The sequence below is a fragment of the Dryas octopetala genome, chromosome 1 (assembly GCF_963921425.1).
Source record: "Dryas octopetala chromosome 1, drDryOcto1.1, whole genome shotgun sequence".
Classification (NCBI taxonomy): domain Eukaryota; kingdom Viridiplantae; phylum Streptophyta; class Magnoliopsida; order Rosales; family Rosaceae; genus Dryas; species Dryas octopetala.
The window spans coordinates 693,763-713,006 of record NC_141366.1 but is presented as its reverse complement, the minus strand read 5'-3'; the positions used below and the strand labels follow the sequence as shown (position 1 = coordinate 713,006).

At 34.7% G+C, this 19,244-nt stretch overlaps 2 protein-coding genes across 3 annotated transcripts; both read left to right on the top strand.

Moving 5' to 3' along the window:
- The first annotated feature begins 2,921 nt into the window (after positions 1-2,921).
- On the top strand, positions 2,922-6,291 carry LOC147296050 (protein NRT1/ PTR FAMILY 7.1-like). 2 transcript variants are annotated; one of them, XM_086243837.1, is made up of 6 exons: positions 2,922-2,975; positions 3,264-3,332; positions 3,889-4,027; positions 4,139-4,356; positions 4,470-5,029; positions 5,157-6,291. In XM_086243837.1, exons 2-6 carry the CDS (start codon positions 3,279-3,281, stop codon positions 6,019-6,021), a joined length of 1,836 nt encoding a protein of 611 aa, XP_086099963.1. In that variant the 5' UTR covers positions 2,922-2,975; positions 3,264-3,278; the 3' UTR covers positions 6,022-6,291. The 2 variants fall into 2 exon arrangements, with proteins under 2 accessions (XP_086099963.1, XP_086099969.1); XM_086243843.1 differs by having other exon boundaries at positions 2,930-2,975; positions 3,892-4,027.
- A 1,985-nt stretch (positions 6,292-8,276) lies between these two features.
- Positions 8,277-12,483, top strand: LOC147296049 (zinc finger CCCH domain-containing protein 14-like). The gene is made up of 3 exons (XM_086243854.1): positions 8,277-8,499; positions 9,837-9,897; positions 11,382-12,483. Exons 1-3 carry the CDS (start codon positions 8,415-8,417, stop codon positions 12,139-12,141), a joined length of 906 nt encoding a protein of 301 aa, XP_086099980.1. The 5' UTR covers positions 8,277-8,414; the 3' UTR covers positions 12,142-12,483.
- Positions 12,484-19,244: the final 6,761 nt, after the last annotated feature.

Here is a 19,244-nt window from a genome sequence, read left to right as displayed (position 1 = left end):
GTCCCTCAAGGTCACTCCACCTTCTTAAATTTTGATTTCAGCAATGTAGGTGCATAATCGAAATTGTTCATTTTTTAAATAACATATTAAAGATTATTTCTGCAAAAAATCAAATCAATCGAAAATCATTTATTTATATAATTGTTGTCAATTAAATAGAAAAAATATATGATTTTTAATTAATTAAAAAGTGATTTTTTTACCAAACCATTGATTTTTTCTATTTAATTGACAATAGTTATATAACCAAACGATTTCCAATTGATTTGATTTTTTGCAGAAATGATCTTTAATATGTTATCTAAAAAATGAACAGTTTCGATTATATGCCCGACATTGCCGAAATCAGAATTTAAGGGAGTGGGGTGACCTTGAGGTACCCCCAAGGGTTGACCCAATATTGTTCTAGAACACTAGCTAACTGTTATCCTCAAAAATAGAGTATAGAGACAAATTCCTTCAAATTAGGGATTACAATGACATTCGTGGTAAGTAGTTCCCTTAATGCAGTCAACAAACTATCCCTCAAATACATATTATGTCCTCCTAGCTAGGAGCCTAGGAATAATTTCTAGTTAATGGAGATTTTTGGTATATCTATCTACAATATTATATAATTTGAGAAAGTGTATAACAAAATCATAATTTAAATATTTGATAGCAGAAAGTCTAATTCCCAAACCGTGAGATATAGGCCATGTATGCTTTTGGTAAGAAGTTACGTGCATTTGAATTTTGAAAAGTGGCTAACTAGGGCTACCACATGATATATAGGGACAATTTATGCAAACAGTTGGTGATTCATATATGGTCTTCAATATAATGGCCCTGAAATTCAGTAATTAATTAGTTCACTCAGTTAGGAGAGAGGAAGTTGAAAGTAATTAATAAAGATCGAAATAATAAAGATCGAAATCACTAATTTAGGTTAATTAAGCTGTTCAGTAAAACCCTAATTAATTAAGAAACTAGTCATTCCATCCAGTACTACGTACAACAAAATTAAACACAGTACAACAAACCAGTACTACGTACAATTACAAACCAAACTCAAACAAAGGCTTTGGAATTCATACAAAAACTAATTAAAACCAGCAGCACCAATTAATATGACTATCAAAAGAAAAAAACAACTAACATCTCATGATCTGCTGGAAGTTTATCTATTATTATTTATAGAAAGAGGCTAGGGAACCTCTTAAACACATTAATAGGAACATTTAATAAATAATAACAAATAATTAAACTGCATGGTTTAATGAATCTATAAACAGACATATGAACGTACTGAAATATATACACATATATATCTGGCAATTACAAAATAATTAAGGGCCAGAACTTGTACCAAAAGAAAATTAGGGCGGCCAGAACCCATTGGTTAGGCTCTACCTGGGATTAATTTGCTTAAAATTAAGTTTTTCGCTTTTCGGGATTGGAGAGAAGTCAGATTGTTAGTTAATTACTAAAACCTTATTCATACAAGAATCCACAATTAATCCGGAAACCTTTTCCTTTTTTACTTTCTTTCGCAAAACTACAAAGACATACTGTAGTTATGGTCTATAAATAGATTCTCATATATACTTAATTGCCGTACCACTCAACCCATATTTGGCGCATATATTATCTTCTTATACACTCTAGACCTTTTTCCACACCTTTTAGAAGTGTCAAAAGCACTCAATTAACAAGTCTAATTAATTATATGTATTACTTTGTTTTTCGCTTAAATTAATTAATCTAACCCATATATATTACGTACGTACTTGTGTAAACTACTTAGAACTCTAACAGCTAGTAATTAAAAGTAGAAGAAGTTGAGAAAGCTTAGGAGCCATATCCGGATTAGTTATATATGTAACAGAAGCCTGAATATCTATGTATCTTACTTGATCACTGCGCAAACATTCATATAAATAACTAGTACTAGTTCTACTCTGTTAAAGCACTAGGCTCACACGTACTATATCTGCATGCTTTAGGTTTCAATCTCTTTCGACATCACCTCATTCCATCGATCGCTTTGCATGTCTTGGAGTTTTTAGTTTTCTTGTGTGTTATAGACTTTGTGCTAGTTAATTCAGTACGTACCGTTAGCTAGGTTGAGGGAATTACAGGGCATTGTTCTCTTTTAAATTTGATTAATCAGTATTTTCCCACCATAAATGAAAAAAGGGTTTAGGAAATTGTACTCCAGTTTTCCGACGGGGCTACGTGGTGTGGTTGATTTCCTTTTGGCATTGCCACTGATACTTGTCAATACGCGCTCTTCAGTACCATCACCAGAGTCCCCTGCAATTCCTGGACAAGAGTTTCCAAAAAGGTAATTAGTAACTAATTAACCTCTACATTAATTTTCTTAGATCAACTCCATGTCAAATTAGAATAGGGACTGTTGCTTTTTTTTTTTTCTCCTTTTCTATTGGGAATACTGTTCCAGAACTGCTCATTATGCTTGGTGATGAATTATATATGAAACCTGCATACCATTAAATATAAATTCAAGAGTGATCGAAATTGAGGAGAGACTATCATCATGATAAAAAACATACCTAAATATATCATAGAAAAGAGAAAATATACAAGAGAGGCATGATATTTTTCATCAATAGGTCCTTTTCACATGGGAATCAAATTCCATTCATGGAAGAAAAGACCTAGTTTGTGGCACACACTCTTCTAACGTTCTAAGCTGACCTCTCCTTCTCCATATTCCACCAATATTTTTATTCTTTAATTTCAGCTTAATTTTCCTTATAAAATTTTATTGTTTGATATAACAAGTAGTTTGAAAGTGACTTCTTAATTAATTTCCCCCCCATATGTCACTCCTCTTTTTCTCTTTCTCTTTCTCTAGCTATATATAATGAATTATCACAACCAACTCATCTCAATCTTCTTCTTGGTTTCATCTAGCTAGCTACTTCTTTTCTCTACCTCCATCTCCTCAAACCTCATTATTACCCCTTTAAGTAAGTTCTTGTGCACATTTATTATTAAAGCTTTCTTAGTCAGTTATGTAGTCAGTTCATATGATTTTATCTCTGTGTGTGTGTGTATGCACATAATTGCATATTCTCTTGTCATCCATATTCATCTATTTCCATATTGGTGATCTGAATTTTCCATTTTCAGCAGAGCATTGTAATCTTGAAAGTAGACAAAGTTTTCATTATATAAAATTATTTTTCCATGAAATTGAATTATAATTGGCAATTTGTGTTGATCATCATGATTTCATATTCATTGATATTTTGCAGAGCAAAGCTGCTTCAATGGCCACCAGTACTGTGGGTTCCCTCAACTTCACTAATCAGGCTGCGCTAAAGGTTGGTGAAGTAGTACAGTTTCAAGTAACATATATATTGTTTGAGAGATGGGTAACACACCCTTTAATCAATGGGACCAAATTATATAACTCAAACGTCAGGACCACATAGTCTGTAGCTTAGTCCAACTTAATTGTCACTTCTTGCCTTCTTTTGTGAGTAAAAATTAAACTAAAAACAATTAGCTATGACAGGCTCATATGTTCTAATTTTCTATTACTTCAGCATTTGGACCTTGTTTGACCATTAGCTATGATAGGCTCATGATGCTTTTGTAAAGTTGTTCAATGGCTTTTGATATATGTAATGTTTGTATGGTTTTCTTAATTAGCCCTTTAGAAAAGAGAAGGCCTTTATGTTGATAAGTCTTTTATTTAGTACTATTGGGTTAACCCGAAGAGAAGTTTTCAACAGTTTCTAATTAGCACATAGGAACTGTTATATACATGGTATATAATTATTAATTAGAATGTTATATACTAAATAAAATAATCTCTCTTTTTTTCATTGTGAAAATAAATTGTAACTTCTTTTCGATCCCCTGAAAAACTGGCAGCAGGTGAGAGGAGGAGAAGCTGTGAATAGAAACTTCCAAGAAATTGATCAACAGAAGGTGACAACTACTGCTAAAAGTAAGGCATCCCTTACTGTTAGAAAGAGCACAGGAGGGTGGAAATTTGCAAGTCTCTTGCTAGGTACCAGTTATCATCAATTTTTCATTCTTTAATTTACAGAGTTTGAGATTTGTTACAATCTTAATTGAATAAAATTATGTATTTTATGGTCTTATTTTGTATGTGCTGCAGTGAATCAAGGCCTGGCAACACTAGCTTTCTTTGGTGTTGGTGTGAACTTGGTTTTGTTTTTAACCAGAGTTCTTGATCAAGACAATGCCTCAGCGGCCAATAATGTCAGCAAGTGGACTGGAACTGTTTATTTGTGTTCTCTGGTTGGAGCATTCCTCAGCGACTCCTATTGGGGTCGTTACTTAACCTGCGCAGTCTTTCAGCTCATCTTTGTACTGGTAATTAATACTTTTTCTTTTTCATTGTCATATATTTTTCATATATTATAAACATATATATATGTATATATAAACTGAAAGAAAAGTATTAATATTGTGGCTTAATTAATCAGGGACTGGGGCTATTGTCGCTGTCATCTTGGCTCTTTTTGTTGCATCCTTCTGGTTGTGGTGATGAAAAAATTGTGTGCATGCAAACATCTTCATTTGGTGTTGCTATCTTTTACTTATCAATATATTTAGTGGCACTTGGATATGGTGGCTACCAACCTACTATAGCAACCTTTGGATCGGACCAATTTGACGAGGCAAATCCTAAAGAAAGTGCTTCAAAAGCAGTTTTCTTTTGCTATTTCTACTTTGCACTCAATGTTGGGTCTCTTTTCTCAAACACCATATTGGTTTATTATGAGGATACAGGCAAATGGACTCTGGGGTTTGTGTTGTCATTGGGATCTGCTATCATAGCCCTCTTGTCCTTTTTGTCAGGAACACCTTGGTATAGGTACATCAAACCATGTGGCAACCCTTTGCCACGTGTCGGCCAGGTATTTGTGGCTGCAGCTAGAAAATGGGATGTTGTTCCAGCCAACTCAGATGACCTGTATGAGGTGGAAGGACCAGACTCTGCAATCAAAGGGAGTAGAAAGATTTTTCACAGTAATGAGATTGAGTAAGTAGTAGAATTTTTTAGATCATACCATGTAAAGAGACTTTGTGGGGACTCATAGCTCTAGTTTAGTCAATAAATAATAATACATGTACTTAATTTGGTATTAATTACTACTTAATTTGGTCAGGTTTTTGGACAAGGCAGCTACAATAACAGAGGATGATATTTGTGGCCCAAAGGATCCATGGAGACTGTGCACTGTAACTCAAGTTGAAGAAGCCAAGTGTGTTCTGAAAATGCTACCCATTTGGCTTTGCACCATAATTTACTCAGTGATCTTCACACAAATGGCTTCCCTTTTTGTGGAGCAAGGGGCTGTGATGAAATCCCAATTTGGAAAATTTCACCTCCCAGCTGCTAGCATGTCGGCTTTTGATATATGCAGTGTTCTTATCTGCACCGGAATTTATCGCCAAATTCTTGTGCCTTTAGCTGGAAGATTAAGTGGAAATCCTAGAGGTTTATCTGAGCTTCAAAGAATGGGGATAGGCCTAATTATTGGAATGTTATCAATGGTTGCAGCTGGTGCCACAGAAATTGCAAGGCTCAAACATGTACACCCTGGTGAGAAGATAAGCTCTCTAAGCATATTTTGGCAAATTCCACAGTATGTTCTTGTTGGTGCTTCTGAGGTTTTTATGTATGTGGGTCAACTTGAATTCTTCCATGGACAAGCCCCAGATGGGATTAAAAGCTTTGGGAGTTCACTGTGCATGGCTTCAATATCTCTTGGGAATTATGTGAGCAGCATGCTGGTTGCCATGGTGATGAGGATTACAGCAAGAGGTACAAACCCTGGTTGGATTCCAGATGATCTGAATGCAGGTCACATGGACAGGTTCTACTTCCTAATTGCAGCATTAACAGCTTTTGACTTTGTGATTTATGTGTTCTGTGCTAAGTGGTACAAGTGCATTAACCTCCAAGGCACTGAGCAGGAAGTTCAGATCATAGAAACTCAACAAGATGAGGTGGTGCTCAGAAGAGTTTAGACTTTAATTAGCACTTGACTATATTCAACTGCTTCATATCAGCTAGCTTAGCTGACTTTTTCACACAAGTTTTAGAATAATCTTATTGCAGAAGGAGAAAGGGTGACCTCTGATAGCCTCAAAGAGATTTGGGAATGAGGGATGATTGCTTTCTTAGTACTCTAGGCATCCATTTGCAAAGTTAAGAATGCTGAGCAATAATTAGTGTTTAGGTTGGTATCGTTCGTTAATTTGCATTGTAAGTTTGAACTTTTTGGTAGAAATAATGGAATAAATGTTATTTGGGTAACTGTCATTTTCTGCTTTTGATTCTTTGAAAGTGATTGCAGCTTTGTATTCTACTGCTTCTTGTGGACAAAGATTGACCATACACATTTGTCTTTATGACAAGTAGTAATCAAATTAAGGATCACAATGAAATTGTAAATTTCAGGATGCATGTATGATTCAAATAATAAGTGGGGCACTAGGAAAATGGACCAAACATGAATTGTGCACAGGCTAATGTCTCCTAAAAAAGTCGTAGAATGATGTATGTATGGGAAGCATTAGGACCAATCTCCTTTTGTAACAAGACCTCATAGTGATAGCCTCTGTCTTACCAAAGTTGAGCTTTCATGCTTGGAATCAAGCACCACACGTGGAACCTGAAAAACCCACAAAACAAACATATAGTATGACAGTAGCTGTGTGTCATGCATATACGTCGTATGCACCAGCAGCCTCCACTAGGGACTAACTACATATAGAATTTGTATGTGAAGAAGAAAGACAGCAAGATTATTAGATCGCATGAATTTGTATAAGAATCAAACCAGATGGCTTTAGACTAATTACATTGGAATTAAGTCCCTTCCAATTAGATTAATTGTGTAAATAAAACCAAGTAATGTTGTGTTTATTATATAATTCAAGATGGGTTTGCCAATATGGAATTTGCTTTTATGAATGTCAACCCTGCAGGCATGGGAAGTTGAGGCAGTGACGACATTGATGTAGCTACCACCACCAACACCAAGTTAACTAGGACGCTTGTGGTTGCGGCAATTTTAATTGTCCATCTCCTATTTACCTATTAGTCTATCACATATATTATATCACATTGTTTCATCCACTACTGTATCCCTATCCTTTAAGGTTTTAATTTTAATACAATTTGACAATGTGGTTTGTTTGACCATCAGGTCAAATATTAAATGTTCAAATGTGGGGCCCAGGTTTTGGCCAACTTGTAAGGTGGACTAACATCTCTTCAAGGCATGTGAGGTCTAAGCAAACTGCTGGTATGTAGGCCATGTGTACAATATTTATAGAACAAGACTTGGGTCACCTCTTGGGGTACCTCAAGGTCATCTCACCTCCCCAAATTCTGATTTCGGCAATGCCGGTGCATAATTGGAACCGTTCATTTTTTAGATCACCTATTATAGATCTTCTCTATAAAAAATTAACTCAATCAGAAATCGTTTGGTTATATAACTCTTGTCGATTAAATAAAAAAAATCAACGATTTGGTAAAAAAATCACTATTTAATTGAAAACCATCTATTTTTTTATTTAATTAACAACAATTATATAATCAAACGATTTCCGATTGATTTGATTTTTTGCAGAAATGATCTTTAATATGTTATCTAAAAAGTGAACAGTTCTGATCATTCACAAATATTACCGAAATCAAAATTTGAAGAGATGGGGTGACCCAAGTATTGTTCATATTTATATTTGTGATTGATTAAAATTGGGCGCCGCACGTGACAATGACAAGTTGACTGACCAAACGAGAGTGTCAAATTGTATCAAAATTATTAAAATTACCCCAAACTTCAGAGGTATAAGTTATAGTTTACTCTATAATTAAAGCCTCATTGTTTCTCATGGAAATTATGAAGGGGATTGGGTTTGATTTCAAATTGCAATTCAACCTCAATGCTCACCACTCTAGGTAGGCTTATACCTTTTATAGCTTGATGGGATCAGGCCCATTATTTTCTGTTTGCCACAATGAATCTTGCCCAACTCAACCGAACAAACCCAGTTGTAATCGATTAGCCCATTAAAATGATAGCCCAATAAATGTAAGCCGTAGCCGAATCTTTCGGGTCTCATCCTCGGAGATTCGGATTCCCAACATCACCGATCACCATAAGATGATAAAATGATAACGTCACACGAGGCGCACGTGACGTTATCTGATAAATCTTAAATTTTTTATTATCAACCGCATTTAAATTGCAATTTCAAGTCCGCCCTTCCCCTTTCCCCTCTTTCTTTCGCGAACCCTAGACAAATTCAATCCCTCTTTTTCTCTCTCCTAGGGTTTCTTCACTCTCTCTCTCGCTCTCTATTTCTCGCGGTTTCTCTCTCATCCTCTTGGCTCTCTGTGAGCTGTTATGGACTTCGGAGGTGGCCGCAAGAGAGGTAGGCACGAAGCTGCATCGTTTAATGGCAATGGAGGCTTCAAGAAATCCAAGCCAGGTTTGTCTTCGCATTTCTCTCAACCATACTCATGTTTTTTTTACGTGCTGTTGTACCATGTGCGTATGTATGCCATTTGAATACGCAAGCTGTATGCATTGAAGCTAGGGTTTGATGCTTGATGTACTTTTTCTGCTCGTGTTCATTTTGGCTCTGCTTTGTACTTTGTTGAAGTACTGAGAAAGTGGAAGAATAGCTTACAATGATTAAAATCTTGAATTAAGAGTAGGAAAAAAATAAAATAATTAGAATCTTGAGTGGTAAGCTTCTTAAGATGATAACACTGAAGCAAAAGAATATAAGAGTTTTGAATATTGAGCTCAGTTTAGTTGGTGCGTAAAAATTCTAGAAACAAGAAAAAGTTTATTTAGTGAATTTTTTTTTCAATTAGTATTTTTTTTTTCATAAGAAGGTTGGCATGATATATTTGTTTTAGAATGAATAAATAAAAACTTCAATGGTGTCGAGTGATGAATGAATAAAAACCTCAAATCCAGTTGCAAATAATCTCAATTAGAATATAAAACAGCTAAACGATGCATTACCAATCTTAGGAGACCCTGGCTCTGAGAAAGGAAAACAAGGTACATCCTGAAATTCCGATGAGATTGAAGCCCACAATGATGCCCAAAACTGAAATCTATCCCATAATCCCTCCACTTCATCCCCCCTGTAATTAGTTGTTTATCCCATCTTCTTCTTTTGCTATTGAGTGTTTGTGGCATCTGTTTATTTATGTTGAAGTTTCTGTGATCTGAAAAAATTGAAACTACAAATTTTGTTCATTTCGGTTCTTCCTTGCTTGGTTTTGGTTTTTCTTAAGAATTTAGGATTTTGTTGCTGTACGTTGTTGTTTAGAGGCAGAGATGGTATCAGAAGTTAAGTTGGTATTCGTTTTAATGATTGATAAGGAGAGAAGGGAATGGAGAATCCTAAGTTCTCTTCAATTTCCTGTAGGAATGGAAACTTCAATTTCACCCAAAAGTTATCCTGGACATTTTCATTTTGATGTTTCTTGAGACTAATAGATTGAAAAATAATTTTAAAATTTCATTTTAAAAGTTCTGTAAGCTCTTTGTTGGTTTTAGTTGTAGAGGATTTAAAGGTCTTTGTCTCTATTCAACAGTGTAATGGGGTTGCTCTTTCACTATTTGGATTCTTCAATAGAATTGGTGCTTTATATATATATATATATATTTTGGATAAGAAACAAAGTGTTTTATATATCTTTTATTAGTGATAAAAATGGTAACGTGATGTTGGATTTGTTAAAGTTTTGAGGATTAATAACCCACTGTAAACATAACTGAGGGAAATTAATTAATGTTCTGCAACAGAAATGGAGTCCTTTCCAACTGGTATAGGAAGCAAATCGAAGCCATGCACAAAGTTTTTCAGGTTCTAATCTTAACCTATCTAAAATGAATAGTCTAAATGTAATTTTTCATATTGATAATGTATATAAATTGAAGAGAAGTTTGTTTTGCAATTCCTGCAAGTAAAATTGTTGCAATTTGGACTAATGAAATGGGCGGTTAAAGCTGTGATACAGGTTGAACTCTCTGTTCTAATCATGATAACAAAGACTGAACAGATATGGTTGAATGACAACAGTTCGATTAAGTACTTACAGGATTCTATATAATTTGTGGTTGTATGGGATGCAGAACTTGTCCTTTATATGTTCCTTTTACACCCTTTGCAAGTGAAATTAATATCATTTGGGCTACTGAATTGGCTACTAAGTCGTGAAACAGGTTATCTATTTGTTCAGACTATGAAATAAAAAAACTGAGTCGGTAATTCTGATGCACGAAGGAAAAGATTGATCTCTGTACCCCATGTGCATTTTTTTTAAATGTGTGGGACATGAAACTTCTGCCCAAAAGAATATTTTATCTTCACTTTTCCTTGTTCTTTTTTGCTCAATCATGCCAGTTCTGTTGTTGGTTTTTTTTTTTGCACCACATTATGCTCCCAATTGAAAAATTCTATTTTTTTTTTTTCTGAAAAAAAATTAATATCTTTTATCCTTGTTTATAAATGGTAGATCTTTATGCCTGCTTAAAATTTAGAGTCACTTATTATTGCATGATCTCATGCAAAAACTATACTCCGCATTAAAGGTCTATCAATTATAAAGAGTACTTTTAATAGTAGACCAGCTCCATATTGTAGTTGGCTAATTGAAGATCGGCTTTGCATTCACCCTTTAGAACATCATCTTTGTTCCGTGTACTTTGTCATTGCTGTGTATCTATGTACTCTATGAAGTGTGTTTTCCTGATATATGGTTGACTAACTTTCAAAATATTATATGTATTTTCATACTTTTAGGATTTTTCATACATTTACGTAGAGAGACCAATTGATATGTTTGCAGTGCCAGTGACTATGGTGAAGAATGTATTCTTAGTTCCTTTTTCTTTTTTCTTAAATATGTTAATAACACAATCATTTCTGAACTGAGCATATATATATATCTAATATGTGCTAGTTACCACACTTCTTATTATAGATGTTTCTTCTTTTAAACTTTCCCTTTTGATCAGTAAAGACTGTTAAAAAAATCCTTTTCGATAGGTATTTCAGTACTCAGTTTCTCTTTTGTATTATTACATATATCAATTTTGGTTTCTTTTTGTTCCTTTTGTTGAGTGTCTGCAGTTTGAGGATTCCTGTGTCACTATACTATGGGAAGTATGTAACATGTGTTTATATGGTGTTGGGCTGCCAGATTTGGAGATTTTTAAGGGAACTAGTAATTTGTTTTGCTTCTAATTAACCTTTATTTTCTGCCATTCTACCTTGCATGTTAGTCAGATTTCCCATTGTTTTCTATCATATGTGGGCTCATAATCCTTGTTATTGTCTCAATGCAGCACTTCTGGGTGCCCTTTTGGTGAGGGATGTCACTTCTTGCATTATGTTCCTGGGGGCATCAAAGCGGTGTCTCAGATGATTGGTAGCAACCCAGCTCATCCACCTCCTCCTAGAAATCCAGCAGCCCCACCATCATTTCCAGATGGTTCTTCTCCTCCAGCTGTCAAGACACGGTTGTGCAATAAGTACAACACAGTTGAAGGTTGCAAGTTTGGGGATAAATGTCATTTCGCCCATGGTGAGTGGGAGCTTGGGAGGCCCACTGCTCAATCGTATGAAGATCCTCGTGCTGGGGGAGCAATGCCAGGAAGGATGTCTGGTCGGACTGAGCCTCCACCTCCATCTCATGGAGCTGCTGCCAGATTTGGGGCCACTGCCACTGCTAAGATCAGTGTTGATGCTTCGCTTGCTGGAGCCATAATTGGGAAAAATGGTGTGAACTCGAAGCAAATTTGTCGTGTGACTGGAGCGAAGCTTTCTATAAGAGAGCATGAGTCAGATCCTAAGCTGAGGAACATTGAGCTTGAGGGTACATTTGATCAGATTAAAGATGCGAGTGCCATGGTTCGTGAGCTTATTGTGAACGTGAGTTCGGCTGCTGGGCCTCACATGAGGAATAACCCTGGTATGGCAGCATCAGCTCCAGCAAACAACTTCAAGACCAAACTTTGCGAGAACTTTACTAAAGGTGCATGCACCTTTGGGGAAAGGTGCCACTTTGCACATGGACCTGAAGAATTGCGCAGGCCTGGGATGTGATTACTTTCAGTACCTCTCTCACTCTCATCTTGTTGTCTTACCAGTTTTCTCCTAGGATAAGCTTATTACAGCACTAATTTTGTGTTAATGAGACTTTTTCAAGAGTGCAGTTTCCTTAGTTTTGTAGGGTTTAATATTTGGGAATTTTAGTAGTTTTCATATTTGCTCTTTTCTTCTCCCTTCTTTCAGAATCATTCTGAGTTTCTTGGTTGAACAAATTTAGTGGCAAGTACATGTTGGCTGCATCATGTGCATTGGCAGATGCTATTCTTGGTTTTCTTAAGATGTTAATTTTATTTTCATCAAAAAGAAAAAAAATATATTAATTTTGTGCTCAAACAATATTTGGAGTTATTTTATTCAAGCGGCTCTGTTTGGTTTGGAGAGGAAAGGGGATGTGGTGAAGGTTGACATTAGGTCCGAATGTATTTATTCCCAATTCATTCGAAAAGTAGGAGAAATATTTAAAATAAAAGTAAAAAAAACTGGGAAGAAAATAGAGAAGTTAGGTAAGTCTTAAATTCTTAATCCTCAAATAATAAAGTGGAAACAAAGAATGCTGCTATTATCAAGTTCAACCTCACAACAACACAGGTGGCCCATCATTTTTAACGGGCCGTGGCCAAACTTAAATATTTGGCCCAAAGCAAATCTTTGGGCCCATCATGGTGAATGGTCCACCTAATTCAAACAGTTCGAAGGAAACTCGGCTATTAGAAAATAGAAATTAGCAAAGACCAACCATGAGGATAAATTAATCATGGGCTGTCTTTGTTAACATTACTAAGGCTCAATTAGTCAACCACGATAAATCAAGCTGAGCACAAAAAGCTAAGCCCATTTTGATGGAGCAGACCAAAATTGAATAAGTTGCTATTAAAAAAATAACTAATTTTCAAGTAGAAGTTTCTAGATTCTAGCACAACAAACAAAAAATATACAAAATATACCAAAAAATAATTATTCTAGTAACCTTTGAATTATTTTTAAAGAAATGTAGCGATAATAGTTATTGGGTAATTCAGTTGGAAATGCCGTAAGAAATTCGATTTCTCTCTCCCAACTAAAAAAAAAAAATGTAGCGATAAAATTGATCAGTATATATACTAAGGAACTAACTTGGGTAGAGAAAAAGTCACCTAATTAACCCGAAAAATCTCTATGTACAGCTCTTAGCAAAGAATGATACAATTTCACTTGTATTTAATCATAAGTTTTAGTTTTCGGGTTAGGAAATTCAAACCGTACGGCTAACTTTCTTTATATATTCTTCAAAATGTTTAATCAAGATTTCATTTAATGAAAAGAACTCGTATATATAGTTATATACTGCCGATAATAATTAAGGGTACGCATTTATCGTACCGATAATATTGCAGACTCTATCATCTGACTTTATAACAAGAGTTGTCCTGTAAGTACGTGAACCTGTTAAGATTTTAAGATAAATATTCTATGCTACGTACGTATATCTGGTAGGTAGCTTAGCATAAATATATGTGATAATCAGCATATTAATATCATCTAAAATAAGCAGGCCAAAAGAAAATTAATCCAAAATAACAAGCAGCTGTTTTAATTAAAAACCCATTGTTCATGGGCAATATAATGTCATGATCCCAAAAGTAGAAGATAGATCGAAGAAACTTTATTGGAAAGCATAAAACCGAAACTAAAGCTTAAAACTAGTTTTCAAGCATCCTAGTTTATTTTGGAAACCTAGCTAACACACAGGTTTCTTCTTATTCTTCTACTTGTTCATATCAAGGATTACACGAGACCCGGCCAAGCCTGTCTCGCTGCCCCTTCTTCAGTTTGACTTCCCTCCTTAAGCTTCAGCTTGCGGTACTTGATCCCACAGGCATTACACAATGTCTGCACATATATATATATAGAATTAATCAATCTCACCATTTTAATTAATTAAAAGTACAGTCAGTCCTACATATTATATATTATGGTCTAGCATTCAAAATATGATTCTGTTTAGATCAATAATCCTGATTAACAATAGCTAGGATAGAAAAGATTTACTATATATATATATGTCTATGTGCATATATGGTAATGTTTTTTTTATCATGCTAAACACAGCTATATTTTTAAACGGCTAGTTAAATATAGTCCAGATTCGATCACGATCTAACAAAATTTCAGACTCTTGGCTAAAATTATGGAAAATAAAAGACAATTAAGTAGCTTACCTTAGGGCCGAGAGGACCTCTGCGCCACATTGGAGAGTTGGTTACGCGACAGTTGAAATTGGTACAGATCCTAGTTTGTTCAGCCTCTGGTGGCGGACTGCGGCGACGTGTGGTTGATCTCCTTCTGGAGCCACCAGCGTTGGGTCTTCTTCTAGATATGTTAAGAAGACAAAATTGATCCATCTCCGGCGGTGCTGGGAACTCAAATTCGATCTCATGGTAAGATTCACAGAACAAATGTCCATTGTCTCCAACAGTAGTACTAGTACTAGCAGTAGGATCAGAAATATAGTCTCCCAAGGGATTGGTGTCCTGCCATACAAAATATATATTATATTTATAATCCTTTGAGCCCACGTTCGGAAAATGATGATATGCCCTATACCACCATGCAAAACAACTAGTAAATAGAAGAAATAAAATAAAAATCAAAGCTTGGAAAAGTACGTACGTAAAACCTTAGAAAATAATACCAATTATAATTAATATTGTTTTATCAAATTATCATCGTATATATTTTCTCTCTACGTACGCACATGTCTCAAAGGTGTGTAAGACTAGAATATATATATACTATATATTACAAAATATATATATATATATAAGTGAAAAATTTGGATGCTTACCATGGCCAGTGTACAATACTATCATGTCATACAGGAGAGGAAATTCTATGTAGTACATAGTAAAGAATCATTTCTATCAAACATTAGCCAGCGGCACGCTGCATCTGTCGTGACAGGAAGCTATCAAATTAAGCTAAAAGAAATTAAAATTAGGGTTTCAGAGATATTTGGGACTATTGGATTTGGTGGTGTGTCAGGTTGCACCCATGGCGGCGGTTATCAAGAATCATAAACAATTTAAGATTTGGGTTTTGAGAATATTGGATTTGATGACGCGTGCAACAAAATGTTGCTCCCTTGGCGGCGGCTATCAAGAATTATAGACAATTTAAGATATATTAGGGTTTTGGGAGTATTTGATTTGATGACGTGTGCAGCGAAGCGTTGCACCCATAGCGGCGGCTACCAAAGATCGTAAACAATTTAAGATTAGGGTTTTGGGGTATTTTGGGAATATTAGATTTAGTGGGTGGGTGTGAGTCATGAGTAAACTTATATGAGATAGCAATAGCACCGCACTCTAATAATTCTAGAAATATAACAATCTATACGAATAAATACATATTAGCATAAATGGTATTTTCGTTAAGTGTATTCTATGTCGATTGACCAAAACCATGTGATATTATTAATATTTAAGTCAATAGGGAAACCGTTAGCGTCACACTCTAGTACAACAATGTAATTAAATACACTAACAAAATACCGGGGATAAACGACAACTCGAATAGCGCTCCCCAAATCATTATGATAGCAACACAACAAAAAAATTTCTCTTGCAATTTCAAGTACACTTCACAATCATAAAGTATATCATGACAATAACAATAATTATTATCTCAAATTTTGAGCAAGATACGAGTAAAAAAGCTGAGAGCATTAGAAATTTTACTAGTAACCCACACATAATAGCTCGATCTAAAGAAAAAATTAAGGATGGACAATCGACACAAGTGATGGAGTAGCTAACTAGATCGAAGTAGATCGAGGAAATTAGAGGTTAGAGATGGAGATCGATATATACCTGAGTGCCCGTAAAGGCATTAGCATTGTGGGTTGGGTTCAAAGTAGAGATTCCGAGTCTAAGAGTGAGGTCCAGGAGATCATTACTTCGTTGGTTTTGTCGATTATCTTCCTCAAAGTTGTTCATTTGGGAGAGCTGTCTGGGATCCATGTTTTCCAGCTGCCAAACGGTCATATATATCAAAGTGATCAGTTTAACTCATTTTAAGGTTATATGTATCAGTCAGTTATTATGTTTATACATATGTACAGAGAGAGAGAGAGAGAGAGAGAGAGAGAGAGAGAGAGCCTTGCATGAAAGTTTGAAACTGAAGGAAATGATGGTGCACAACAGAATGATCTGGAAGGCTGACACAAACTACAAATACGGACAACAATTCTTATAACAAGACAACAAAAATACATCATTATACAGTGGGTGTGGAAGCGTGTTCTTTGTGAGTAAGACTGTAAGAGAGAGAGAGATAGAGCTCAGAGTCTGACCAATCAGAGTGAGAGAGAGAGAGAGAGAGTGAACTACTAATAACCTCTCTTATAAAAGAAAATTAAACAAATAACCCATCCCTTATAAAAGAAAATTAAACAAATAACCCATCTCTTATAAAAGATTTTTTTTTTGGTCGAACAATCTCTTATACAAGATAACAACAATTAATTAACCCATCTACTTGGCCAAAAAAACAGAGATCCATTAAAACAGAGCAATAACCCATATATCTAGCTAGATTTTCCATGATCAATATTATCTTATGATTTTGATATTCAATTTTACATTTTCATGTGGACAAAATAATCAATATAACTTTAAGATCTATATAGATGCATAGATTTATTTGAAAGTAATGAAAGGAAAATATACAAAAAGACTCGATCATCTAAACAATATACGCATGTGCATGAGAAACAAAAATATTGTATAAGATTTTATATTCTTATGTGTGATAAAATTGTGTGTATATATCGTCTCTTGTTATTGGTCATATTTCACCGTATGATCATTATAATCAACGATCTACGATGATTTGAGACTTTTTTCGACACTATAAAAATCTAAAAATATAAATATATAAATATATAATATATCAGATCAAAATATACATATACATACACTATTTTAATTTAGGACAATATCAAATCAGTACAAACCATACCATTCATATATTGCATTGATCTCACAGTGAAATCAACGCAATCACGGATGTTGAAGTTTGGTGTGTCCTTATTTCATATATAATTTTAGGCATAAAAACAAAAACAAAAACAAAAAACAGAGAAAGTCCACAGCAAAAATAAAAGATCAAGACAAAATAATAATAATAATAATAATGTACTCCAATGGAGATAATCAAGATCAAGACCAAAAATAAATGGATCACCCTTTTTCCTTATTGATCCATTTGGATGTATGAAAGATCAACTAACTTCCTTGCCCTGGCTAGCTATATAGCACATCATGCTACATATCTGCAATATTTGTTTGGGCATAAGTGGACAGGATAGAGTGATCTTGATTTCATACAACATGGAGAGAGAAAGAGGAGAGAGTAATTGATAGCTACAACACTACTCACACATGCACACACACTCACACAGTCACACTGACATGGACACAAAAAGGGTGATGAGAGAGAGAGAGAGAGACTTACAGTCAGGTAGGCTAGTGAGTTTTAGTGAGGGTATTGGTATAATCAAAGTCAATTGGTTGGTGTGCCTGGAAATGATAGTGAAAGGCCAAATTTATAGGACTGGAAAGGCCAAGGGGGTTGGCCTTTTATGGAATCTCCAATAAAATTTATAAAAAGGAAAGTTTAATTTACCATTTAATCTCTAAATTCATTTTCCAACAAAATAGATCTTGATCAGTACCGATCGGTACCCACCACTGCAAACTAAGAGTCTAAGGCAGTAAGCTTCACACGTACACATGAACACACACGTGTGTGAGGTGTGTATATATAGTAATCTAATCATTTCTTTTCCATATCAAGTTCAATATATGCCCTAGCCAGGTACATGTATGACAAAATGAACCCAGAAATATATATCAGATTATTCGGGATAAGATTGATGAAAATTGTGCAATCAAGACCATCAGATTAAGCTCCAAATTTGAATTCTACTTCACAAGGGAACCCATATATCCATCCAACGGCTTAGAATGAGCACTGCAGGACCATCAACGCTCCAGGAGTAGGGTATGTATTTTTCCTTTTTAATAATAATTAGGGTATGCATCCAGCCAATTTTCTTTCGGTTACCATATTTGTCAGTTTGCATTAATATTGTAACTGCTAAGCTGGCATGCCTATATGTGCTACCCTGTACTAAAATGTATATATGGTAAGAGTACGTGCTAGCTAGACAGTACTAACTGTACCCACACTCATCGACACCTCATGCATCTAACCTTCAAAATAAGTTTGAACACCATTTCCGTTATCCCCAAACTTTTATAAATCATTTTTTACAACTTTGTTAAACATATGCTTATGCTTCGCTCATGTTAACCCATGTAATAACATATTTTCTTTATTTTTACATACATTCTAATGTTAACCCATGTAATAACATAAATACATACATTCTTTATTTTCATATATGTGTCCTTAACATTGATCTTTTTTCTTTATAAACAAATTATTTAACGAAGTCGATCAAATTAATTTGTTAATGGTGCTATGAAAAATTGAAAAAAAAAAAAAGGACAATTAACTTAATTAAACAACTTTATCGGTAGTTTTTGAACTCATTTGATATAAAACCATGCCGTCTCTGACAAGCACATAGATAAAATAAGGAAATATTAGAAACCGTGCTATATATGTTACTGTAATTTATCGGGCCCTTGTGTTTAATGAAACATGGCACTTTTTGTGCTTGGTTTATTCAGTTTGATCTTAATTTCTTCCTAGTTGATCACTTTGATTTCATAGTACACATCTACAATACATTGTCGCATCAATTACTAGCTATATATCCGGTGCCATGATCGAATTAGCAATTAAATGAAAAAATCTAGTGGAAGAAGAAAAATATTACTTCATCATGTGTTTCTAATAGGTCTACTTTAATGAATCGCACATGCCAATATTGAATCCAAATACATAATAAGTCAATCACCATTTAGCTCAGTGGTATAAGTTTTCACTTAATCGGAGTAGGTAGTTAACTATTCAAATCTTATAACAAGAGTTACTCACTTGCTGTACAAGTACAACTCATACAATTTTTAAATTTAAAAAAAAAAAAA